General features: G+C 45.4%; 1 protein-coding gene across 3 annotated transcripts in view; it reads left to right on the top strand.

The window, feature by feature from the left end:
• Positions 1-26,327, top strand: part of ANXA7 (annexin A7) — a 490,249-nt gene extending 463,922 nt beyond the window's left edge. For all 3 annotated transcript variants that reach the window (XM_085603646.1, XM_085603647.1, XM_085603648.1), the window contains one exon: positions 24,930-26,327. In XM_085603646.1, coding sequence (XP_085459772.1) covers positions 24,930-25,052 — 123 coding nt within the window. In that variant the 3' untranslated portion in view covers positions 25,053-26,327. The remainder of the gene's footprint in view (positions 1-24,929) is intronic.
• The last annotated feature ends 204 nt before the right edge of the window (positions 26,328-26,531 follow it).

Raw genomic sequence — 26,531 nt, forward strand, 5'->3', positions numbered from 1 at the left:
ACCCACCTTGATGTAAGTTTGACTACAAGGGGTCACTCCCAACACCACGCTATTTCTAGAGACTCGTTTTATGAAACTCAACTACGGAGTGTTGGTTTATTTGGGTATCCCAGATTTGGAAGGATTACCTTCCACAGATACCGGAGGTAGGATCAGAGGGTACCTTCCTTTTGGGATCTGAAGGGTCCTGATGAATGCCAGAGTGACCCGTTTCTTTAGGCATGATATTTACGGCAGAAACATGTCGACACCTTGGCAGTAAGGAGGGGTGAAGAAATCCTAATTTTCTCCTTTCACTTCCATCCTTCACGATTTTAAGCCTAACCGGATGGCCCCAGAATAACTTTTTGAGTGGGTACACATCCGAGCTAGTTTTAATCTTCACTGGCTGCACTTTTCTTCGGTGATCCCAAAAATGTCATTGTTTGTATTGACTTCCTCTCCCTTTTGCTCCACCCCATACACTGGTCTGGGCAGGGGTGTTAGTAGCATGCCCTATGATGAAGCATGTCACAATCTTGTGAGTGAGGGCAGGTTTTTCACATTGAACACGTGCCACTATTATTATGTATATTTTCCTACTCCTTTAAGTGTGTTTCACATATGCACCGCCCTGCCCATCCCCGCTATCTTTGCTTTGTGGTACTTGGACATCACTACCAATTGAAAGTACTTCCTTTTGGGGTCACCACGGCTCCAAGGGTGCTCATCATGATGGGCCTAGCAGTGGGGACTGTCCACCTGTGATTGGGTGTTACTAGAGTCCTCCCCTACCTCGATGATTAGCTGATGAATAATGCCAGCCTAGCCCACACTCAAGCTGCTATTTATCTGCTCCACAGCTTGGAATTTACCATCAATGCCACCCAGTCCCGCTTCCAACCTAAACAGCTCTAACACTTTCTGACAACTGTGCTGAACACAATTACTGGTAAAGCCTGAAAGTCTATGACGTGGCACTCCCCAAAGATGCGAAAGATAAAGTATGGAAGAGGAAAATCATATTGTATGCATTTTAACGAGTATAAGTTATTACCACACATGCATTCACTATGCAAGCCTTTACAACACCCTGTATTGTATCTTTTGCACTTTACCACACATTTTTCGTGGTTAATTTATTTATAAATATATATGTATAATCTACTGGCGGTCGCCAGTAGATAGTTATAGTTAGGATCATGTTTCCATAGGAAATCCGCAACATTCTATTTGGAATAACTTTGGCGCCGATTGACGAATCCTCGCGAAATTTTCAAAATAGGTGGGGCGCTCCGCTCCTTCCCTGAAAGTCTCGGGGGGATTCGTCAAGCGGGGGCTGAGAAAAGGGGGGGGTCCCAAAACACGTTTTCCCCATGCATTTTTCCATAGGACCTTTAGTCCAAGCTACAGCCCGAACGGCTGAACAGAATTACTTGAAATTTGGCAGAGAGGTAGTCCTCAGGTCAGGGATGTGCCTTTTGCAGGTCTGGTGTAAATCTGTTCAGTATTTCCTGAGAAAATAGCATTTAAAAGCATATATATATCTATAAGCGCGCACCGTGCGCGTACGGTAAAACTTACCGTACGCGCACGCTGCCGTGCGCGAGCGCGATTCTGATTGGTTGTTAGATCTTAGTAAACATTTGAATCGGTCGAAACCAGGAAGTGTCGGCCGCCATTTTGTCTCTCGCAGTCTGAGGGGGTGAAAAACAAAGGTGGAGAACGTGAAAAGGGGGCAGGGTGGACAGTTCCTGAACCCATAGCCTTTGTCAGGGGGTCCCAGAAGGGCCCCCAAGGGCCAAAATTTCCTTTCATTTTTTTGCGAAAAATCGCGGAGTACGCGTAGCGTGCGCGTACGGTTGAAACGGAAAAATTCCGCGAACTGCGTAATGTGGCCGCGCGGTGCGCAAAGCGCACCGCGCGCCCACAGCGAAGCGCACCGTGCGCGTACGGTACGCGCACGGTGAAAAACCTTACAAAAAAAAAAATACATAACTTAGCATTTAAAAAAACGTACAAATTCACTGAAAAAACCATAGGTTTCACACACGTTATAGTTAGGAATTAGCATTTAAAAAACCTTGCAAATTCACTTAAAAAACCATAGGTTTCACACATGTTCTAGTTAGCTGGACATTTCACTCGTGAAAAACCATTGAAATTCCCCCGTTATAGTTAGTGCAGGCAACTATAACTCAAGCGACCGCAATCCTCTGCTGATGACGTCAGATATTACATCACTGATGACATATGTGTCTTTCTGAAAAAAAAATATTTGTAATATATGTATAGCTAAAAATTAATGGAAGAAGACCTGGGTAAATAAGTGTCTAAATACAGTGATGTCATATCTGACCTCATCAGCAGAGGATTGCAGTCGCGTGAGTTATAGTTGCCTGCACTAACTATAACGGGGGAATTTCAATGGTTTTTCACGAGTGAAATGTCCAGCTAACTATAACATGTGTGAAACCTATGGTTTTTTAAGTGAATTTGCAAGGTTTTTTAAATGCTAATTCCTAACTATAACGTGTGTGACACCTATGGTTTTTTCAGTGAATATATATATATATTTATATTTATATATATGTGTGAAGTTGATCCTTTATGCAGTGGTCCGAGCGCTCGCACAGCATCCACTTTGCGCACAGAAGGAGACGGCACCACCAATGAGGTAATTCTTCAAGATATTAATTTATTAAGTATTTACATAGCACCAAGGTGAAATGGCCTATGCGTTTCAGCCGTAGCCTTCGACAGGGCCATCATATATAGAATATAATTTCCTAAAAAAACTTTACAAACCCTTCCCTCTACCCAACCAGGAACTTCTTACACCCCTTAATTCCCTTATTAAAATATATTTAAATTAATTTACCTGCGTGGTACTGTCCCACGCTGTAAAGTGCCAGAAAATAGCAAGTCTGGTAACTGTAATCTGTGGTACAGCCTGTATTGCAATGGCTACATGACCATTTTTGCACTGATGAAGCATCTATGGAGGGGTGCAGACATTTTGAAGTAGCAGGAAAAAAGACTTGAAAGTACAGAAAGAGGATTACGCCTGGGAGACATCACAAATTGGCTGGATGCTTTTGCGATGCTGGCAGCCATCACTCTTGATAAATGCCCCAAACAGAGCCCCTCCATTGTGAGACACAACCAGTGTATCATTGACAAATTTAGGCTGTAAGATGGTATGCCTTGGTTATAGTTTGACCTCTTTTTCAGACCGGGTATGGAATTAGTAGTGGGTATGCCTAGGCAAAATTATTTGAGTTAAAGATCAGTCAAGCACAGAACTCATCTAAGGAACTCTTTAAGGTTGTCAAATGTCTAACCTCCCTAACAGACAATGACCATTCATTGCAGTCCTCGGAAGAGAAATATAATGACTTAGCCTCATTCTTCCCCCAAAAAGTTATGGATATTTATAGTTCCTTTCAGAATGGGAAGGTTACGTCCACAGGCCAGGCAGAGAAAGGAACTACTACGTGCCAGGGAGGGGGATCAGGGATGGAGCCCCACCCTGCCAGCCCTTACCTGCTTCCCATCTACCAACATAAATGGGGTGAGATCGCTGATGGAGAAGATTAAATCGGGCTCCTGATTAGACCCAGCCCCACCACATTTGTTTGAGAAGGTCATGGAGGCCTTGCTCCCCTCATTGGTCGAAATCATTTATCTCTCACTAAAGGCAGGCAAAGTTCCAAAAGCCTGGAGACATTCAATAATTAGACCCCTATAAAAAAAAGACAATCTGAACCCAGCCCAGTTAGGGAACTACCGACTGATCTCATTTCTCCCACTGATTGGCAAATTAACAGAGAAGCATGTTGACGGAGCACTAACGGAGTTCCTGGAAACTAATCATTGTTTCCATCCCACTCAGATGGGCTTTCGGGCGCAACACAGCATGGAATCAGCACTGCTGGTTGCGGTGAAAGAACTAAAAATAACCCTGGATCAAGGGAGCTCAGCCGCTGTATTGCTCCTCAATCTGAGCACGGCATTTGACACCGTGGACCACTCAATCCTACGAAAGAGGCTGTGGGAAAGTGGCAACCAAGACAAGGTGCTGGAGTACCTGTCCTCCTTTTTGGAGGGCAGAACCTTTCAAGACATGGAGGCCAATTGTTTCTCTAATTCTATGCAACTGGCCTGTGGGGTGCCACAGGGCTCCTCGCTTAGCCCCACATTGTTTAATGTCTACCTGGGGCCGCTGAAATGGATTGTCCAGGAGTTCGGTATCTCTATGGTATCATATGCAGATGACACACAATTGGTGGTCTCTCTCGACCCCAACACCAAGGGCAATGCAGACTGCTTAGCGCCATGCCTGGAAAGAGTGGTGGAATGGAGGGCAAGCAGCTGCCTGAAGCTGAATAAGGATAAAACCGAACTTATGGTACTCGGAAACAAAGCTGTCCCCAAGCCTCTGATCAGCTGGCCTCAGTGTCTAGTCAGTCCACCAACCCCCTGTACGACTATCAACAATCTCTGCTTCTGGCTCGATAAGGAGCTAACTATGGAAACCCAAGCACAAAAGCTTGCAGGAACTTGTTTTGGGCTGCTTAGAATGCTCCGTTAAAGTTCTGGATCGCATCCCGCCGCAGCTCAGAAAGATAGTAATCGATGCTTTGGTTACATCGCAATTGGACTATGGAAATTCCCTCTATCTGGGGGCACCGAAATATGTCATAAACTCCAGGTTGTACAGAATGCCTCAGTTAGACTGCTGTGTAAAGCCCCCTATACAGGAAGCCGTGGAGAAGCACCTAAAAGTACTACACTGGCTGCCGATTGAGGTGAGAGTCAAATTCAAGACATTCTGCCTAACGCATTAGGCCATACACGGCACTGGAGACGAATCTCCGCGAGAAGAGCATGTGTTGGTCACTCGACAGAGGCAAGATGGCGTCCGCTAGGGTGGACGCGTAGGCTGACCGCTCCCGATGCCGGAGTTCGCAAAGCACTACCACTACCACGAGTGAAAGAAGGTGCTACTGCAGGCTTATGGATCACTTGTAGACCGGTGGAGTTTTGAGGATATAGTTACTTGGATTCCCTAAAGGCGCTGGAGAAGTGTAAAGACTGACTCTCTCCTATAGCGGCGAATGTTGATTGTCTCTGCTGCACTAGCGGCTGGGGTGGGCAGGCTCCGCCGAAGCCGTTGGGTGTGTGCTGTTCGCGGACTCGGCTATTGGCTGTGTGAACTCACCTGGAGGCGGACTACAGAAACTCGGGAGGAACACGGGCGGCTGATTGTGATGCCGCCGAAGGGAGTCCGTGGGAGGCCGCGGGTACAGGAAGGAGCCACAGGAGCAAGTGAATATCGACGCGGGAAGCAAGTCTCCAGGTAATCCTGGTAAAAGTGCTAAAACTGCTAAAAAAGACACAAACGCTGTGGGGGCTAAGGCGGATACTGGAGTAATAAAAGCAAAAACTATTCTGGCAATTTTTTCAACCACTAAAGATCGAAGAAAGGGGAAAAATATTGGACCCATGCAGCCGGTGGGATTCGATATCACGGATGGAGTAGGGGAACAGAATATGGAATCCATCCACTCTGCTACTCTCTCATTAACTCCTTCCTCTACTGAGTTACTAGAAAAACAAATAGATAAGGAGCAGCACACTGAAGGAAAATAGGGGGCCGTTGTGTCTCTACCTGTACATCCAGTGCAAAGCAGGTTCTGGATATGTCTCAAGGCTCAGTTATGGTGACAGCTGCGCCGAATTCTGGAAGGGCTATGGAGAATGGAGAGATGAGTAATATTGGGACTGGGAGTATAGAGGGAGATATACAAACACAGGCACAGGAGGTGGAATCTGGAGACTTCTTCTCTCTATCTGAACAGTCTACCTCGTCTTGTGAGGATTTGGTGGCAAATTCTTTTTTACAAGTGAATGGAGTCGGCGGTAGCGATCAAAGTAGTTTTTGTCTAGAGGATTCGCCTGAGTTTATGGAAGTTAGCCCCCACACTGTTCGTAAGAGACTAGACCATAAGTCTGATAATGTGGAGGCTGATCAGGTACAGGTGGCTGCTATACAATCGCAATTAATTCAACCTCCTGAAGATATCTCTTTTGCTAATCTATCAATCAATAATGTCCCACTGGGAGGAAACAAAAGTTGAAAGTCAGAGAGTTCAAAACCTATGTCGGAAGTTACAAAATTCGGTACGACGTGTTGCTAAATCTTGTGCGGACTTCACTATAAGATTTAATGAAGCCGAAGCGCGCATCTCTAATCTAGAAGATGAAGTGGTGGCTCAGAAAGCTTTAACTGAATCTTTACGTACTATTAAAGAAGATATGCAATGGAAATTGGCTGATATGGAAAACTGGGCACGGAGGACAAACCTTAGAGTTTTACAGATTCCGGAAGGACTGGAAGGACAGGATCCTTGTAAATTCATAGTTGATTTGTTCACGAATGTCTTTCCTGAGCTTACTAGATGGGACTGGGACAGAGATTGAACGAGCACATCGATTCCCATTCATTATTCGTTCGAAAGCTGGCCAAACAGCTGATAAACCAAGAGCTATTTTAATCTCTTAACAGTTTTCTGGCTAGGGAGGATGTTTTCCACCTAGCCCGACCAGACAAGAAAAGAGCGGGGAAGGACTTTGTGTTTTTTGTAAGGCCGGACTTCTGCCATTATACTGTAGAAAATCTATGGCAATTACGGCAGCTTATTCCATTATTTCAGGCCAAAGGTGCTCAAGTCTTTCTGATGAATCCGGCAAAACTTAGTGATTTTTCAGGAGCGTATATGTTTTTTTTACTACTGAAGGCCCCGCTAAAGAGTATTTAAATTCTATTTAGGAGTTTGATTGCTGGATTGGGGGATGGCTGGTTGGAAGGGATAATGCTTAACAAATTGTAACGGTGTAAAGAAGGAAGAAGGTGGGAAATGGGAAAAATAAAAATAAAGGGGTATCTAGTCAGCTCTAAGCCAGCTATCTTGGACAGGCAGTTTTTCCTCTCCGTATGACTGAGGGGTTTGTGAGTGACGGCATTGGGGGCACGGAAGCTTGTCATCTACAGGACCATGAGTCCTAAAGCCTCGTTAATGGTGGGGGGGGGGGCCTTGGGGAAGGGCTGGGGGTGCTCGGGGTGGGGGATAGGCATGGGATATGGGTGGGAAGGGATAGGTGCACTGGGTGGGGGTGAAAGAAAAAAAAATACATGGTATCAAAAAAGGTAATAAAATGATACAGTTTCACGGATATATTTTATCTATCAGTTTAGCAATACTTGGATCTGGTTCTTTTTTTTTCTTTTTCTGTAATGGCATGCAGGGGGGTTAAAATTTGTACTTTAAATGTATGTGGCCTCAATAATTATAATAAAAGGAAAAGGGTTGCTGCAGAACTTCGTATAATCCAACCTGATTTGTTGTGTATCCAAGAGACACATATTCCTGGGGGGGAAATGCAATGTGCTGACAGATTTAGGTTTTTCATTATTAGTCGCTTCACAACAAACATCAGTCACGCGGGGGGTTGCAATATTAGCTAAATCGACTATACAGACAACTGGTCGATTATTAGCCGATAAATTGGGGCGATGGGTTATTGTGGAATGCATTCTGGGGAACAGTAAACTTACTCTTTGTACTATCTATGGGTCTAACTTGGATGAATCGATAGTCTTGGAAGAGTTAAATGTAGAACTTGCATCTTGGCAGGTCCCCCTTGTGGTATGCGGCGATCTTAATATTAATCTGACAAAGGGGGAACTTCAAGGTGCGATACAAGGATATAAGGGACGAAAACCAAGAGTTTTTAAAGCTCTATATTATCTGTTAAAAGATCATGGATTGGTGGACGTATGGGATAATCTTCACCCAACTACCCTGGTTATACGTTTTACTCTTTTCCTCATCAGAAATTGGTACGTCTTGATTATTTTTTTATGTCAACTACATTGCTAACAAGGGCTTCGGCCTATACATTTCCTAGGATCACCTCTGATCATGCGCCTATATTGTTAGAAATACCGGCTTTTAGTGTTGACTATATTCCGAGAACCTTCTCATTTGATCGGAAATTCTGTTTATATGAGAGCTTTAAAGAATACATGCGTAGTTGGATTAAGGATCGCAATAGACATTCGGCCCATGTAGCGGTTATATGGGACACATTTAAGGCATGTTTTAGAGGTGAAATATTGAGTTTTGGCCTACATTATCAAAAGAAGGCCAAACTACAGTTAAAAGATTTGTATTCCAAGTTGAGAGAAGCGGAAGAAAATCTGACTCAAGGGATTGTACAGGGAAGAAATGCAGCGGACTTTGAGACTAATGTAGCCAGATGTCGTGCCAATATTAACACTCTTTGGAATAGGGAAAATGCCAGGAAATATTTAATCTATAGGAAACACTGCCATGAGTATGGCGAGTCAGTTGGTCGGTGTCTAGCGCTTCAGTTACGGATGAAAGAAGCGTCCCAGCGAATTGCGGGGCTTAGAGATTGTTCGGGTGTAATACTACAAGACCCTCAGGAGATACTGGAAATCTTTCACCAGTTTTATACAGAGTTATATACACAACAGGAAACAGTGGATATGGTAAATGATACTTTTATGGTGGGGAACATAATACAAGTAGACCCGGAAGAAGCAGAGTTATTAGATAGTCCAATTACAATGGAGGAATTAGAGGCTGCTGTTAATAATTTAGCAATGGGGAAAGCCGCTGGACCTGACAGACTCCCTGGGGAAATTTATAAGGTTTTTTTTTTCATGAAATTAAGAACGAAATGCTTACTACCGTCAGGTCAGCACAGAATGGGCAAGCTCCTAAATCTTGGGATGAGGCCACAATAGTAGTTTTAAAAAAAAAAAAAAGGGGAAACCCTCTGAAATACCTGGATCTTATCGGCCGATTTCTCTGGTAAATTGTGATGGGAAAATGTATGCAAAAATATTGGCCAACCGTTTGGCAAAAGTTATTCTCCCACTAGTATCACTGAATCAGCATGGCTTTATTCCCGGACGGGGAATGGTTGCTCATATTAATAAGGTGGTAACATTGTTCGATTTAGCTCAGATCGAAGGGCGGGAATTAGGGTTAATATTGTTAGATGCTGAAAAAGCATTTGATCGTGTGGAGTGGAGTTATTTATGGAATATTATGCATCTGGCAGGATTTGGGAATGTGTTTATGCAGGCTCTAAAGGGACTATATAAAGCTCCGGTTGCTAGAATTGCTTCAATGGGCCTGGTCTCAGAACCAGTGAGAATAACCAGAGGAACTCGGCAAGGATGTCCATGCTCCCCCCTGTTGTTTGCTTTGTATATTAATCCCTTCGTAGATTTGCTGGGAAAGAGCCCTTTGATTAAACCATTTATAGTCCGGGAGGTTTCACATTCTGTTTTTGCTTATGCGGACGATATACCTATTATTACAGTAGATACAGTTACCGCTCTTATAGAGGTGGAGCGTTTAGCAAAATAATTTGGGCAGGTATCGGGGTATAAGCTTAATATCACCAAAACACAAATATTATGTTCAGATAATGTTGTGTCAAGTGATGTGAGATGTTTGAAAGAAGTAACATTTCTGGGGATTAAAATTCGAGCATCAATGAAAGAATTGGTTTAAGCTGATTGGGTGGATATTATGAGTAAAACTAAGGAATCCTTAGAAAGATGGGGGCGGTTACATCTCACATTGGTGGGTAGAGGTAATATCATAAAAATGAATATTTTGCCTAGGGTGTTGTATCTATTTAGATCTATTCCCCTGGAAGTGACACAGGATCAACTCCAACAGTTGCAATCTCTATGTGCTAAATTCCTTTGGGCCCCTGGCAAACCTAGACGGGCTATAAGGTTCATGACTCTACCAAGAGAAAGGGGTGGTTGGTCGATACCGGATTTTACATTTTATTATTATGTTTGTGTTTTCGTTAAAGATGCAAGTATTGCTGACTGGGGAAGAGGTTGGTAACCCGGCTGAGGCCCCCTCTATTTTTCAATTATTGCTTGGGTCAGAGGCAAAGAACTGTTTGTTTAAAGAATTTGATGGTAGTTATTTTAAAAGGACACGGTTTAAAGTAATAAATACTGCTTTTAAGGTGTGGAAAAGTATTCGGAAGATCTTCTCGTTAGAAGGGTTAACATATTATACACCCACAAAACCTTTGAAGATTCTCCCACCCATTTTTTGGGATCAGGTGGCATTAAGTTGGAGAAATAAAGGTATTGTGCAGATTGGAGACTTTTATGAGGCTCGGGGTCTCTTCCCTAGTTATTTGGATTTGTCAAGACAGTATAATCTGCCCAGAACGCAGTTTTTTAAATTCCTTCAAATCCGGGACTTTCTTGGTAGGAAGAACTTAGTATTGGTACCAAACCCACTGATTGAAACAATAAGAAGTCAGGAGAAAATTGGGTATTGTATAAGATTCATTTATCTACTAGGACAGATGATCTAGAGAAACATAACACTCAACGGGCTAGGGTACTGGGAGAAAAGGATATATCTATCGAAAAAGCTAGTTCGAGGCATATGAGCTGCAGATTGTACACTTAGCATAGGTCGCCATCTGGTGTTGGGCCCGGATGTTTGCAGTTTGTTTTTCTTCTTGGACAGTCTTTGGAAGTCACGAGTTTGGTGACTCCTCCTTCGGTCCGTACTGCGCATGGGCTTCGGCTCCATCCTCAGATTGTTTTTTTCCGCCATCGGGCTCGGATGTGATACTTCGTGCTCCGGCTTCGAACTTCTACGGTTCCAGCCTCGACGGAAAATCCTCGATTCTTCGAGTTCCTCATCATCTTCATCTCTCGAAGCGGCACTTTCTCCATCCCGTACATCGACACCGGCCTTCGGGCCCTCCGCGACTCCGGTCCCGGCCGATGGAAAGTACTCCGTTCGAAAAGTGCCCAAAATGTGGGTCTAAATTTCCCCACACCGACCTCCATCAGGTGTGTAACCTTTGCCTCTCTCCGGAACACGAGGCTAGAGACTGCCCCGCCTGCAAGTCTTTTCGATCGAAGAAGACCATCCGAGATCGAAGAGCTCGACGCACCATGGCGCACTCATCCTCTGCAGCTCCACCGGACATCTTCGGAGACGACGCCGAAGCTTCGGGGCAAACACACACCGAGCAGGAGGAAGACGTCGTCTGCGCTTCCGAGGCCGACGACTCCGACGTGGAGGACGTTACACCAGCGCAGCGGGCCGTGAGTACTATGCCCCCTCCCACCCCCGCGCCGAAAACCAAAGAGACTCAGGTTACTCCCTCGCCTGCCGGCCTGGGGAAAACCAAAACCAAAACTTCGATCACCCCACCTTCGGGCCTGGTGTCGAAGCACCCAAAGTCTCATGGCAGCTCGGGATCGAGCCAGCCGACACCCGGTGCCGAAAAACAGCATCCGGCACCGAACACTGCAAAATCCAGCTCGACTCCGAAACCACCGGTGCCGAAGCCTGGACACTCGGTGCCGACCAAACACAAATCTGTCGGCACCGAAGCTCCGGCGCCGAAACATCATTCGACGCCGAAACACCCGGAGACCTCAAAAAAGCATGGCGCACACAGACCATCGAAACCCCCGGTTCCGAAATCACCGGTGCCGACAGACGACTCGACACCGTTGGCTCTGTTTACACCAGACCCTTTACAAAAGACTTTGTCCAAAGATCCAAAGACTGGGCTTTTGACTTTAACTACCAAGAAAAGACGCCTTGATGCTCCGGCTCCTCCTCCTCCACCCAAAAGGAAGGACTCTGCTACTTCTCCCCTCAGAGTGCCCTCCCCACCACCGCCTCCCCTACCCCCTCCACCTCCTCCACCGCCTCCACCTCACAGGTCTCCGCCACCTTTACCTCACTACGATCCGGCCCCATCCCCAGATCCGGATGATGGGGATCCGGACAATTACCCGGCGGACGCCCCAATGGATCCCACTCCACCAGGGACCCCAGATCCATGGGAGGATTACAATAACCCTGATATACCCAATGTACCTCAGGACGACCTATACCCATCAAGGCCGTCTCCTCCAGAGGACTCCTTAGGGTTTCATCATTTAGTGCAGAGAGCAGCACACTACCATGGGGTGGACATGCACAGTGAACCAGTAGAAGAAGACTTCCTACTGGATACATTTGATATACAAGACAAATCTACTTCCATTTTACCCATGCTTAAAGGTGTCACCAAGCACGCTACAGAGGTGTTCAAAGACCCTGTCAGAGCCAGAGTACTGAACCCTAGAATAGAGAAGAAGTACAAGGCGGCACCCACAGACCCTGCTTACATCAAGGGCCCTGCTCCCCTAGATTCCCTAGTTGTCTCCACAGCTAGAAAGCGGGCTAACTCCCAATCCTCAGGAGATGCCCCACCGCCAGACAAAGAATCTAAACTTCTGGACGCGTCTGGTAAACGCACCGCCTCCCAAGCTGCAAACATGTGGCGCATTGCAAACACACAAGCACTGCTTGCGCGATATGATAGAGCACACTATGACGAACTAGAGGCTCTTATGCAGCACCTTCCAGAAAAATACAAGCGCAAGGCTCATGACCTCATACAGGAGGGTAAACTAATTACAAACACCTCCATTAAGTGTGCCCTCGATGCAGCCGACACTGCTTCTAGGGCCATAAATACCAGTGTCCTGCTTCGTCGCCACGCCTGGCTCAGGATCTCAGGGTTCAAGCCTGAAGTCCAGGCATCCATACTCAATCACCCCTTTGACCAGGAAACACTCTTTGGGCCAAAGGTAGACGAAGCGCTCGAAAAGATGAAGAAAGACACAGACACAGCAAAGTCTATGGGGGCACTCCAAACACAAGCCTCCAAACGTTCCTTTCGACGCTCGTCCTTTCGTGGCACAGGCAGAGGCTCCTCCACCGATAACGCCTCTACCTCCTACAAGTCCCCTCCTCAAAATACCTTTTCAAAGGGCAATCAGAGAGGTGGTTACAGGGGTAACAACAATAAGGGCAGGGGCAAAACCAACAACACCCGTTCTGCCACCCCCCCCGCACAATGACTCCCCTCCGCTCCCCCCAGACCATTCCACTCCGGTCGGGGGCAGACTACAAAACTTTATCCACGTATGGGAGTCCATAACATCGGACAAATGGGTGACCCAAATCATTCGGTCAGGGTACTGTCTGGAGCTAACATCTACCCCACCCAATATCCCACCAAGGCACCGTCCAATGTCTCAAGAACATTCCACACTGCTCAAACAAGAGGTACTTTCTCTCCTGCAAAAACACGCTATAGAGCAGGTCCCCGTTAACCAACGAAATCTAGGGGTCTACTCTCTATATTTCTTAATACCAAAGAAAGACGAGACCCTCAGACCCATTCTGGACCTCCGGCCTCTAAATGCCTACATACATTCAGACCATTTTCACATGGTCACTCTACAACAAGTCCTCCCACTCCTCTGCCAGGGAGACTTTCTCACAACCTTGGATCTGAAAGACGCATACTTTCACATTCCAATACACCCCTCTCACAGGAAATACCTCAGGTTCGTGGTGGACGGGCAACATTACCAATTCACGGTTCTCCCCTTCGGGGTCACCACTGCACCACGAGTGTTTACCAAATGCCTAGCAGTAGTAGCAGCACACCTCAGACGTCAACACATTCACGTCTTCCCTTACTTAGACGACTGGCTGATAAAAGCCACGTCATACCACCAATGTGTGCAACATACAAACAGCACCATCCAACTGCTCCACCAGCTAGGCTTCACGGTGAACTACCAAAAGTCCCACCTCATACCATCTCACACAAAGCAATATCTCGGGGCCACTATAGACACCTCCAAAGGTATTGCCTATCCAAACTCAGCCAGAATCACAAGCATTCAAGCCGTACGCAAAACATTCCTTCCCCAACACTCTCTTCCAGCAAGAGTGTTCATGAAGCTCATAGGAATGATGGCGTCTTGCATATTTATAGTGCCCCATGCAAGACTCCACATGCGTCCACTTCAAGAGTGCCTAGCACAACAGTGGAACCAGGCCCAGGGTCAGCTGACGGATCTGGTGTTGGTGGACGGCCGCACACATCACTCTCTGCAGTGGTGGAACACCACAAACCTTTCCAAAGGACGGCAGTTCCTGGACCCGGTTCCTCAGGTGATTCTAACAGCGGACGCATCGCTCTCCGGCTGGGGAGCGCACCTCCTACACCTCACAATGCAAGGTCTATGGACGCCACAGCAAAAATCGCTCCACATCAACCATCTGGAGCTCTTGGCGATCTTTCTAGCCCTAAAATCTTTCCAAAAACAAATTTCGGGCAAAGCAGTCCTCATTCGCACAGACAACATGACTGCGATGTATTACATACAAAAACAGGGGGGGACACACTCTCCCCAGCTCTCCCGCTTAGCCCAGAGCATATGGAGATGGGCAATTCCCCAAAACATCTTTCTCCTGGCACAGCACGTTCCAGGAGTACAAAACACCATAGCAGATCTGCTCAGCAGACAAACGCAACAACTACACGAATGGGAACTGCATCCACAAGTTCTTCACCCATTCTTCAAACAGTGGGGGCATCCTCAAATAGACCTCTTCGCCACCCACGAAAACAAAAAATGCCCAAGCTTCGCCGCCAGATACCCACACCCATTGTCCAAGGGCAATGCGATATGGATGAACTGGTCAGGCAGATTTGCATACGCCTTTCCACCTCTCCCACTAATTCCATTAGTGGTCAGGAAGCTACAACAGCACTCCCTCACACTCATTCTGGTAGCTCCAACGTGGGCCAGGCAGCCGTGGTACACCACGCTACTACAACTATCAGTGGTACCACATCAAAAACTGCACCTTTCCCCATGCCTCCTAACCCAGAACCATGGAGAAATCAGGCACCCGGACCCAGCTCAGCTCAACCTGGCGATCTGGCTCCTGAAATCTTAGAATTCGGATACCTTAACCTTCCCCCTGATTGCATGAACATCATCATGGAAGCCAGACGTCCTACCACTAGAGCATGCTATGCCGCAAAGTGGAAAAGATTTGTAATTTACTGCCGTAACAATACAATCAACCCCCTAGATGCATCCATACAGCACATCATATGCTATCTGCTCCATCTTCACAGGTGTAACCTGGCATATTCATCCATACGCCTACACCTAGCAGCGATCGCTGCTTATCTACAAAACAGACAGCATTTATCACTCTTCAGAGTGCCCGCTATTAAAGCCTTCATGGAAGGCCTTAAACGAGTAATTCCTCCCAGGGCACCACCTTCCCCTGTATGGAATCTAAATTTAGTTCTTACACGACTAATGGGTCCGCCCTTCGAACCAATGCACAAATGTGAGCTACAGTTTCTCACCTGGAAAACAGCTTTCCTTGTAGCTATCACTTCCCTTAGAAGGGTTGGTGAAATACAAGCGTTCACCATACAGGAACCCTACATACAAATGCATCACAGCAAGGTCATACTTCGCACAAATCCGAAGTTTCTGCCCAAAGTCATTTCCCCCTTCCACCTCAATCAATCAGTGGAATTACCTGTCTTCTTTTCGCAACCCCAATCTGTTGCAGAAAAGGCCTTACACACACTTGATGTAAAAAGGGCGTTACTATACTACATACAAAGAACGCAACCCTTCAGGAAGACTAAACAATTGTTCGTTTCCTTCTCTCCACCACATAAAGGCAACCCCATTTCAAAATCAGGGATAGCTAGGTGGATTGTAAAATGCATACAAATTTGCTATCAAAAGGCAAAGAGAACATTATCTGTTCCCCCTAAAGCCCACTCTACAAGAAAGTTAGGGGCTTCTATGGCTTTTCTAGGGAATATACCCTTAGATGACATCTGCAAGGCAGCCACATGGTCTACACCGCACACCTTCACAAAACACTACTGTGTAGATGTGCATTCCAAGCAGCAAGCTAGGGTGGGCCAGGCTGTACTAAAGACACTTTTTCAAACAGCTGCAACGGATACCGGTGGTCGCCGCTAAGGTTGGGTACTGCTATATAATCTATGCTAAGTGTACAATCTGCAGCTCATATGCCTCGAACGGAATATGCTACTTACCAGTATGCATCTGTTCTTGGCATGTAGAGCTGCAGAGTTGTACACGCCCACCCGCCTCGCCGGCTACCTGTATCCGTTCCAGTACATCTTATTTAGATACAACACATGGGTTTCTCACTGTTATTACTACGCTCCATCATTTCCCTGTTGGCGAAAAACAATCTGAGGATGGAGCCGAAGCCCATGCGCAGTACGGACCGAAGGAGGAGTCACCAAACTCGTGACTTCCAAAGACTGTCCAAGAAGAAAAACAAACTGCAAACATCCGGGCCCAACACCAGATGGCGACCTATGCTAAGTGTACAACTCTGCAGCTCTACATGCCAAGAACAGATGCATACTGGTAAGTAGCATATTCCTTATAATGTCTAGGGAAACCCTGTTATCAGCGAATTTAAAGGTTCAAGTCTTTAAAACTATCTTCAATCTATATTATACCCCGGCGAAGATGTTAAAATGGGGTGGGAGGCAGATGGCAAATGTTTTCGATGTGGGTGGGATAATGCGGATAGTTTACATGTATTCTATACTTGTAGTAAATTGTCTAGATATGTTGTAGATATCGAGAAGTTTTTATCAGAGATTACGGCAATATCTGTTAAAATTACTGCATCCATAATGTTGTTGGGAATTGGTCAGGATTTAGAAGCTGGGAAACCTATGTTTAAACATCGATATTTAATTTTTATGGCTATGGTTTGTGGCTCGATTATGTATTGCTGCTGAGTGGCTTCAACCGGAGGCCCCCCCCTTTTGAACGATGGCAAGCTAGAATGTATAACTTATTTAATTTAGAATTTAGTTTGTATTCGGTGATAAGTTCAAGGAAACAAAAGATTGGTATATCTATTTGGGGTGCATTTTTTTGAATATATGAATGTATGAAATAATACAATGTATTATATTGATACCGTGGAGTAAAAAATAAAAAATAAATTTAAAAAAGGCCATACACGGCAAGGTCCCCGGCAAAATCAGAGATCTGATAAGCTTATATGCCCCTAACAGAAGCCTTCGCTGTGGCAGCGAACGGCTCCTAAAAACAACTAGAATTAAGAGTCAGAATGGGCGGCAGATCTTTTACACACCTGGCACCCAAGCTGTGGAACTCTATGCATAGGGAGTGCAGATTCATGGAAGCAGAATCTATTTTCTGGAAAAAGGTTAAGACCTGGCTCTTTACTCAATACCATTAACCTCCCTTAGCCTCCGTATCAGATTGCTCTGTGGGCAGCCATGCGCTCTAAAAAAAACCCAAACATAAACACATGTCAATGAATCAGATGGATCCAGATACATTGATGGAGCAAATACGATCTAGGGTGGGGAACCTGTCCAGGCCAGAGACTAAAAGGCGAAAGACCAATAGCTTAAGTTAGCGACAGTGGCGGCCACTATTTACCTGGGGTGGCTGGGTGGGGGGATGGGGAGGGTTCTAAATGGAAGGGGGAAAAACACTTACCTTTAGGCCAGCCGGCCGCCACCTCTCGCTCCGCTCGCCACGAACGCTCGCTCCTGGAAGCAGGAACAGGAAGCACCCAGGCTCCTGACTACCCCAGCCAATCACAACGCTACAATGCAGTGCTGTGATTGGTCTGAGCGCCGTGGATCGGCGCTCAGACCAGGAATGGGAGCCTGGGGCATGTTTTGCTCCCAGGCTGTAATGTAGCCTGGGTGCAGAACATGCAAAGTGCACAGGACTGTTTGGCCAGCCCAAAAGGGCCAGTCAAAGCGTCATTGCGCAATTTGGAGTTTGCAAACCACTCCTCCTCTGCGCTGCTCTGGCAGCCCTGCCCCTCACCAGGAAAGGGAAAACTGAAATGATAATAACACTAGTTATTATCATTTTAGTTTTCTTTAATTACTGCTCACCTAGCAGTGGGGTAACTCTACTGCGCCTTAGCAGAGGAGCTGCCGCTGGTCAGTGATACTCAAAGTACAGCCCGGGGGCAGCATGTGTTCCTCATGACCTTTACATGTGGCCCCCTGGTCAACAGCATCACTAGGCTGCTGATAACTCATAAGAGGTAAATTAGTTGTAATGGGCACTTTTTGGGTGGCCTGTGTTCCTATTATAGATAAACAACATAATCATTTATTAAATCAAACACTGAAGAAGGTTTTGTACAGCCGCATCCTGAAGTCCTGTATATCAAGTTTCTCTTATATGTAATTATGAAGAAAGAGGAAGGAAAGTGACATAACACATTTTGGTCAAGTGGAGAAGCGGTTATTAGTCCCAGGCTTTCTGGTTTTACGGTGTGCAGTTCAGCCACCAGATGTATATGCTTCTCTTTTTCTACACCCACCTTATTGGCCAACCTCCAAATAACCCCCACCGACCCTCTATGGCTTAAGTAGTAGAGCACATTAGAATGTGGCGCTAAGATTATATTCTGGGCCACACAGCTATCCACAAGCAATTCCCTGCCACAGCATAGCTTTTTGTGGTAAGCATTTGATAGCACACATTTAGAAGGTTAGGGAGTTAATCTTTGCCGATACCATAGGTCCAAAAACACTTTTTGAGTGCCTAGTACAAAGGTCCCACATCTAAGCACAGATCAACTTGATCCAGCCCTCCAGCCAGACTCTACAGCACACCATAGAGTTTCCATAATACCTGTAGGAAGCAGAACCTCAACTGCAGCTTCACACGTGCAGGCACAGCTGCCACAACAATTACATTTGTAGATGTACACCGAGAAACCACAGCAGCAATCGGGTGTGGTTGAGGGCCTGTAGCATTTAAACGAATCTGTAGCAGGCATAGGATGTCAAACACAGCATTCTGAAGTATCAAATGATTTCATGAGTCCTCTACTCTTTCTGGAACCTTCTATGAAACTTTTTGCCTATTTAACAAATATAGTGGGAATTACATTTAAAATGAATCTTTTAGCTCAATTTTGAAAAATTAAACATAGTTGTTGCCTCTCTATTGCCCTAAGAAGGAGTAGCACTCCCCCTCGCAAAGTGAATTTTTATGGCTCACTTGTGCACACAACTTGGAGAGCACACAGGCACTGTACAGCTGCCCACCAAGAAGAAGAATTGAAAGGAACATGACCGTCAACTTCAACGGGAGTTCAGGGTTTGGGTTCCAAGGACAGACTCTTGTATTCTGTGTACTCTTCTGCAGTATGGTCAATGCCTTCTGTGCTAAGGTGCTGCCTCAGTGTTGTTCTTATTTATTTTGTTTTGCAGTGACTTTTTCCTCCAATATGCCCTTCCAGCCTTGAATATTAATTTACTTTAGTCATAGCGGAGTGTATCATCTAATTTCAGAATTCCGGTAGTCTAGGTTTTGTTCCAGCCAGTGTAGATATGTGATATTTGGTGTTGACTTCCATGCACTTCGGAGCGAAGTGGCTATTCCTAAGGCCGTTATGCCCCACTAATACAGCTCTTGCAAAAAATTGAAGATTTGCACATGGCTGGGTCCAAATTGGATTGGCTTGGTGAGCAGGAAAACAATGGATTTAGGCCCAGATCTCTGACTGGAGTGAGTGTTTGACATTGTTCAGCATTCCGTCCATCAATTTTTCTTTTTGCATTTGTCACCCCGAGTGGGACAGGTATGCCGATATGCTGGTCCTGTGCTCGCCATGGTACTGGATTCAAGTTTTCCTGGCTGATGAAGGGTGATACCCTGAAACCAGTCCTCAGATGCTTTATTCTGGTCCAGGGAGGACCTTGTTTGGCAGTGCAGGCTGGACTGTTCCCATGAGGAGCATGGTCAAGACTGATTTGTACATGGCTGGGTCCAAGCTGGATTGGCTTGTTCAGCAAAAAACAATGTATTTATGCCCAGATTTCTGAGTGTGTTGGAAATGGCCCTTTTTGCAGGGTTATCCCCAAACTTTTTGCCTCTTCCTCCTATTTTTTCCTGACCTGTTTGTGTTGGTTTTAGGACTCTGGGCACTTTACCACTGCTAATTAGTGCTAAAGTGCATATGCTCTCTGTAAAATGTGTTATGGATTGGGGTTACCATGATTAAGCTATTTATTTATTTATTTTTTAACATCTTTTTTTATTAAAGAACAAAGACCTGTAGTTGAGTCTAGTACATTTGACAGAACATTTACAGTGGCAGTCTACAATATTCGCACATTGGCATATAAAGTTCGCACATTTGGTCAACACTGTGTGTAATATAATACAGCTATAGTTGCATTGTGACATTTTATACCTCCTCTTCTGATTCCCAGTCCATTGCTGGGGGTACATATATTCCACCTATAGGTATTCCATTTATCCCACACCCTTTCCCATTTTTTGGGGCACCCTCTGTGGATGTACGTAGCTTTTTCTTTTGCCATAATCATATCCATATCTCTGCTCCAGTCTTCTAGAACTGGGGCCTGCACCACCCCCATTTCTGAGCTATATTTTGTTTAGCTATCGTTAACCCAAGTGTTGCCCAAGTTTGCCCAGCCTGGTTCAGGTCTGTTGGTTCCCATATATTCAAACGACAATGTTTGGGTTCAAGTGGGAATATGTGGTGGAAGGTACCTATTTCGTTACATAGGCGCATGCGGTGCTGGTCAGTGACTTTCCCTATTTTGCATAATGTCACTCTTATAAAGTACGTCCTATGTAGTATTGTAAATTGTACCAAGTGCAATCTGGAGGACACCGCCACCACCCTGGGTGATTCCATGGCTTCTTGCCAGTCGGTGTCATCCAGTTCGCTCACCTCTTCTTGCCACTTAACCCGTAATTTTAACAAAGGGTCTATTTGGTTGTTGATTATTTTGCGGTATGTGAGGTAGATCGCATTCCTGTCCATGTGGTCCGTTAATTGCTGGTCCTCTAAGGGAGAGGCTTCAGGAAGAGTCTCTTCTACTGGAATGGCTGCCTCAAGCGCATGTTTAACCTGCATGTACCGGAACATCTCGGTGGGTGCCATCTTGTATTGTTCCTGTAAGTGGGCGAAGGAAACTACCTTCCCACCTTTCCAGAGGTCACCCAGCTGAGAGATCCCTATCACGTCCCATTTTCAGAACCCCTTGCTCTTCACGATTGGCCTATTTGATTTATGTGTCAGTCCCTAGTAAAGTGCACTGCGTGTTCCAGAGCCTGTAAATCAAATGCTGTTGGTGGGCTGCAGCACTGGATTGTGCCACCCACACACACACCCTGTTTAATGTAACTCTGGCCTGCCATTGCAAAGCCGGTGTGCAGTCTGGTACTGCCATGTCGACTTGGCAAGTGCACCCACTTGCAAGGCCCTAACCTTCCCTTTTCTTACATGTCAGGCACCCCTAAGATAGGCCCAAGGTACCCCTGTGGGCAGGGTGCAGTATATGTGAAAGGTAGGACATGCCCTGGTGTGTGTGGCATGTCCTGATAGTGAAAAACGAAACTCACAGTAATTCACTATTACAAGGCTACCTGTTCCCCATAGGACAGAATGGGAGTTTCTTGATTACATCTTATTAACATAACTGATCCTGGGACCTAGGTAGGAAAATAAAGTTTAGTATGCCTGAACTCCAAATCTACAGATGCATCTTTTACTGAAGGTGATTTTTACGTTCTGTGTTTGAAAATACCACTTTTAGAAAGTACGTATTTTCTTGCCTAACCATCCAGTGTGCCTCTGCTAAGTTTGTGGATTGACTGTCTGGGTTTTGGATGACAGGGGCTGGGGAGCACGAGTGGCTCTGGATAGTCTAGGTGGGTCAGGAAAGGGCTGAATAGACCTGAGCTGCATTTGGAGTAGGGGGAGGAGATTTCCTTGCACCTGAATGTGCCTGGTCTGCCTCTGACAATGCCGTCTCCACCTTTTGCCAGGCAGCCTCACCAGAGAAGGCAGAACTGGTTCTGGCTGGGCACAGACACTCTCTGCCTAAGAGATCAAAGGATTTTGGGATATAAATATTGGGGTCCAGACCCCTGAACTTTAGAACTTTTTTGGACCAAGAAGAAGAGCTGGAGAAGCTGTGAGGAGGAACTACCACTTTGCTGTGTGCTTTGCTGTGTTGGCCTGCAGTGGCTACTTCTGTCTTGGGCAGTGAAAGGACTGGACTGAACTTTCTGCAATCTACTTTTGTGAGTTTCTCCAAGTGCTTGAGGTAGAGCTTGCCCCCTGTTCAAGAAGTCTCAGGAACAGCAAAGATGTCAAGCTCTTCTGTCCTCAGCACTGGGAACTGTGTGTTTTGTGCTGCAACAGAAGAAAAAGCAACCCAACGCCATCTACGACGCCGCTACCGACTCCGTGTCCTGAAAGCACTGCAGAGGGCACCGCCGCAATGCTGCACCGTGACCCTGGTCTCACCGACTGACGCTGCCACTGAGCCGCTGCTTGCACCGCGACCTGTGGGCACCGCACTCCGAACCGCCTCACTTCACGACAACGCCTTGGTATCCCAGACGACGACGCTCCACGCCGAAGTCCACGCCGCTGCTTGCACAGTGGTTCGAGAGCACCGCTCGTAAAGTTACACGACGCACCGCCCTCATCCCACACCGCAGCCTTGGCCTACCGTCGCCATCGACTCCAGTTCGTCAGCCGACGATAGCGCTTCAGCAACGACGATGCCGCTGCTTGCACTGTGACCTGCCAGCACCGCATCACTTCGCACCACAACCCTGGTCTCACCTACCAATGCCATCTGATGCCGCCACCGAGCCGCCGCTGCTCGCACCGCGACCTGAGGGCATCGCACACCACTGCACTTTGCACCGCAGCACTCGACGCCTGCCGACGCCAGCGCTCCTGACTTCAACAGAGAGAAGTTCGAGCTGCAACGTATGTGACTTCGAGGGCCCAGACGACTCCTGCACCGACCTCCGGAACCAACGCCTGCAGACGCTGTGCTTTTGGAAGCTCAACGAGAGGTCGCCGACGCCCTGCATTTCTAAAAGGTACTGCTGCAGTGAGCCAGAACTGTGTGGATTTGTTTGTTCACGACGCCGTGATAGTCGGACTGAGCTATCGACATCAAGGAACTGTTTTTCAAGCATATTTGGATAACTGAAGATTTCTAAATACTGTATTGTGGATTTTTATTGTTTTGGTCTTGTCTGAAGTATATAAAAATATTGGATATTTTTCTAAACTGGTGTAGTGTCCCTTTGTAGTGCTTACACTGTATTACTGTTGGTTATGTGCAAATGCTTTACACACTGCCCCTAAGATAAGCCTGACTGCTCGTCCCAAGCTGCCAAAGGATGAGCAGGGGTTATTTTAGGAGTGGAACTCCCTTATCCTGACTAGAGTGGTGGTTACTGCCTGGCTTTGGCACATGCCCTAGCCTACTAAAAATCCCATTTCTAACAGTGTTTGACATTGTTCAAGCATTCCGTCATCAGTTGTTGTTTTTGCATTCGTGAGTTAGCGTTCAACCTTTATCTGTCCTACTTTCACCTATGATGGTGAAAGAGGAGGATAGAAACCAAGATGGCAACCTCGTTTAGAGTAATGTCAACCTACACCGTTGAAAAGAGGACAGAAAAGACAGGCACTTGGAAATGAGTATACATTACAACCACGCAACCTTCTGGGGGAAAATCATTTAAAGACCCCTTTCAATGGAATTACAAATTGGTCTTCTGTATTTGCATATTGCATTTTTTTTTTTTATAACTTCACACATGTATTCTTCTTGTATTGTGTTTATAACTTTCACTTACAACTAATGTGGTGACCGACCATTTAGTTTAGCCAATTAAGAAAAGCATTTTCTACAGACAATGTAATAACACTTGGTATAACATTGACTCTATGTGCTCTCATTGGATAAGGCTTATAAGATCCCTTGGTTGGAGTACGTTAAAACGACTTTGTACTCGCTAGGAGTCCCTGAGCTGTATGTAAACCCCAGCTCGTGTTCCAGGTTCCTTAAGAAGAGGCTAAAGGCACCAACTCTGGTGAAGCTAGCCTATGAGAGGGAGGAATCCCAGGAGTTAAAAATAACTGTAAAGACCTATCACTCGATCCCACCAGTGATAGTGGGTGTATACTTCTACCTGGATGCGGTAAGGAACCTGCAGCACAGGTTTATCCTTTTAAGGTTCTGCTTAAACTTAATTTCCTTAATGCTGGGTTTCCCTTCAAAACAGTATGCTTATAGTGGCTTGACAACTTGCCCATGCAATAATCTATCAGTCCAGTCTGACCTCCATCTTTTCTTCTTTTGTCATTTGTATAAAGAGCAGAGAGCCAGACATATTAAACCTCTTTTAATGCAGCACAATTTTAAGCAGTGCTGCGTTGCCCTGTTCTACCTAAAGAAGCTTCATGATCCTTTTGTATGTTTCTGTGTAGCCTCATTCCTTTGGGCTTGTAAGCGTAGGAGACATTTACTAGAATTGGAGAGCTAGCCTTAAACTCATTTGTCACCCTGAACATACTACATAATCTCCTCGCAACAGTCTCGAAGAGATAAAGGATCTCTTAAACACGTTTTATATTTAAAAGGGCTTTTATAACTTCCAAAGGTTGTCCCTTTTTATCTAAAGTTACCTGTTTTTAAACCTATGTATTTATGTGGTAACCGGGAACCTGCAGTCCACATCTACTCTTTTATTACATTCACTGCACTGCATTGCGTAATTTGCACAGCCCAATTCTATATCCCCATTTTTTTGGTGTTTGAACTTGTACATTGTTTTTCGCTATTTTAATTGTTAGTTTTTAACAACTCGTATGCATTGAACTGTATTGTACTGAGAAGAATGACATTCTCATTTTTTAATATGTACACTTTGATGATCTATATTTTCAAATTAGAATGAATAAAGTTATGGAAACGAAAGGACTTTATGTGCTGCATAGAACATTAATACAATGTGCATTGCTTGTCCAAGATATTTCCTCAGAAGGAAAATAGTGTGCCTCTTTTCTATCTCTGATTAATGTTTTTTTGTTATAAATGTTTTTCAGATTGATCTTGTACAAGTCAAACAAGCTTTTACGCAGATTTATCAGAAAACTCTTCCATCGATGATTTCAAGTGACACATCTGGCGACTACCGACGTTTACTTCTCGCAATTACTGGCCAATAGAACAAGTGTATATTTAAACACAGTGAACTGTCACATTAGTCTAAAATAGGAATGCATTTATACAGGAATGTTAATGCTGTCTATATACAGTATGCAAGCATAAAGTACTGAATGAAAATAGTTGAGAGGGTTTTTAATCAGGCCTTTGTAATCATGACTATTACATTAGATTGTTTTTGTTTACATGTTAAACTTGCCTTAATTAGTGTACAGAGGCAGTTGTCGGTCGCTTAGGTAGGCCTCCTGCTGTCCTGAGATTTGCAGGTGCAGACCTTTCAGCTCCGGCATCTTATGCCGCCTTCCTTTGTGGTAACGGCCCTCCCTCTTTATAAGCATGTCAGTGAGATTGATCTACAGTTTTAATACCAGAGGCTGGGCATACATGTCTGACTGCAACTCTCGTTCATTCTGCAGTTTTTAAGTCAACTAACTACTGGATAAAACAAGGCAATATCAAACTAAATGAGCAAGAGCTAGCTTTGCTTTGGGCCTCCCCCTCACTTAATTAAATCTCTCCTGTACTATCCCAAACAAAATTTTGGCTACTCCACAAGACTTATTGGACCCCTGCTCGGTTAGCCTCACTAGGCCTCAGAGAAAACGACCTATGCTGGAACTGCGACAACAAAAAGGGGGATCTAGCACATCTTATCTTCTACTGCCCAAAACTCAAAACGTTCTGGGGAAAAATCATTGATTTCATAAAAAAGGTGCTGGGATGCACACTAAATCCAGAATTCTCTTCCCTCACCACTGCATTTATGACCACAGGACTTGCCTCACAGCATGACAGGGATCTGCTAGACCTCCTGCTTGAAAATGGTCCTGTCCAATTGGAAGGATACCGCTAAGACATCATACAAAGGCTGGGTCAACTGGGTGACGTACCTCAGAGGCGCAGATAGCACTGCCCTGCAAACCTCCTCGTGGAGACCAGCTACTAGGGGGATGTGGAAGTCGCTCGACACGTATCTGGACCCCTATGAACCCCCGTGAGGCCACTTGGGGGTGTCTGCTTTCACACAAGGCTACAACCCAGACTAGGCTCATTGCTATAGAACACTTCTTGTATCCTTTCTCAACCCTTTCTATTCTATCCTCTCTCTATCATCCTATCCTTAATTTCCCAGCGAGTAAACGTAAAGGGGTTCAGCTAAACATGTATACCAAGTACCTGTAACTACTGCAACACCAACCACGTTTGACTGGTACCTCGTAACGGAAATGCTAATGTACTTGTTTATAAAACTAATAAAATACTTTGAAATCAAAAAACATTAGGTGGATTTGCATTTCTAAGGATTCTTTTGTTATTACGACTTGAGATTTTGCAGTGTTTTTGACACCCTTTAGTCTGTGAGGCATATTTAAGTGGAGCAATTTATGATGCAATACATCTATGCTTCTTCTTTTCTTTAGAAATCACAGCAGCCAATGAAAACATTAAACTGAAAACTAAACTTCGGATGAACTCCTGCA

Source organism: Triturus cristatus, chromosome 1_2 (genome assembly GCF_964204655.1).
Source record: "Triturus cristatus chromosome 1_2, aTriCri1.1, whole genome shotgun sequence".
NCBI lineage: Eukaryota > Metazoa > Chordata > Amphibia > Caudata > Salamandridae > Triturus > Triturus cristatus.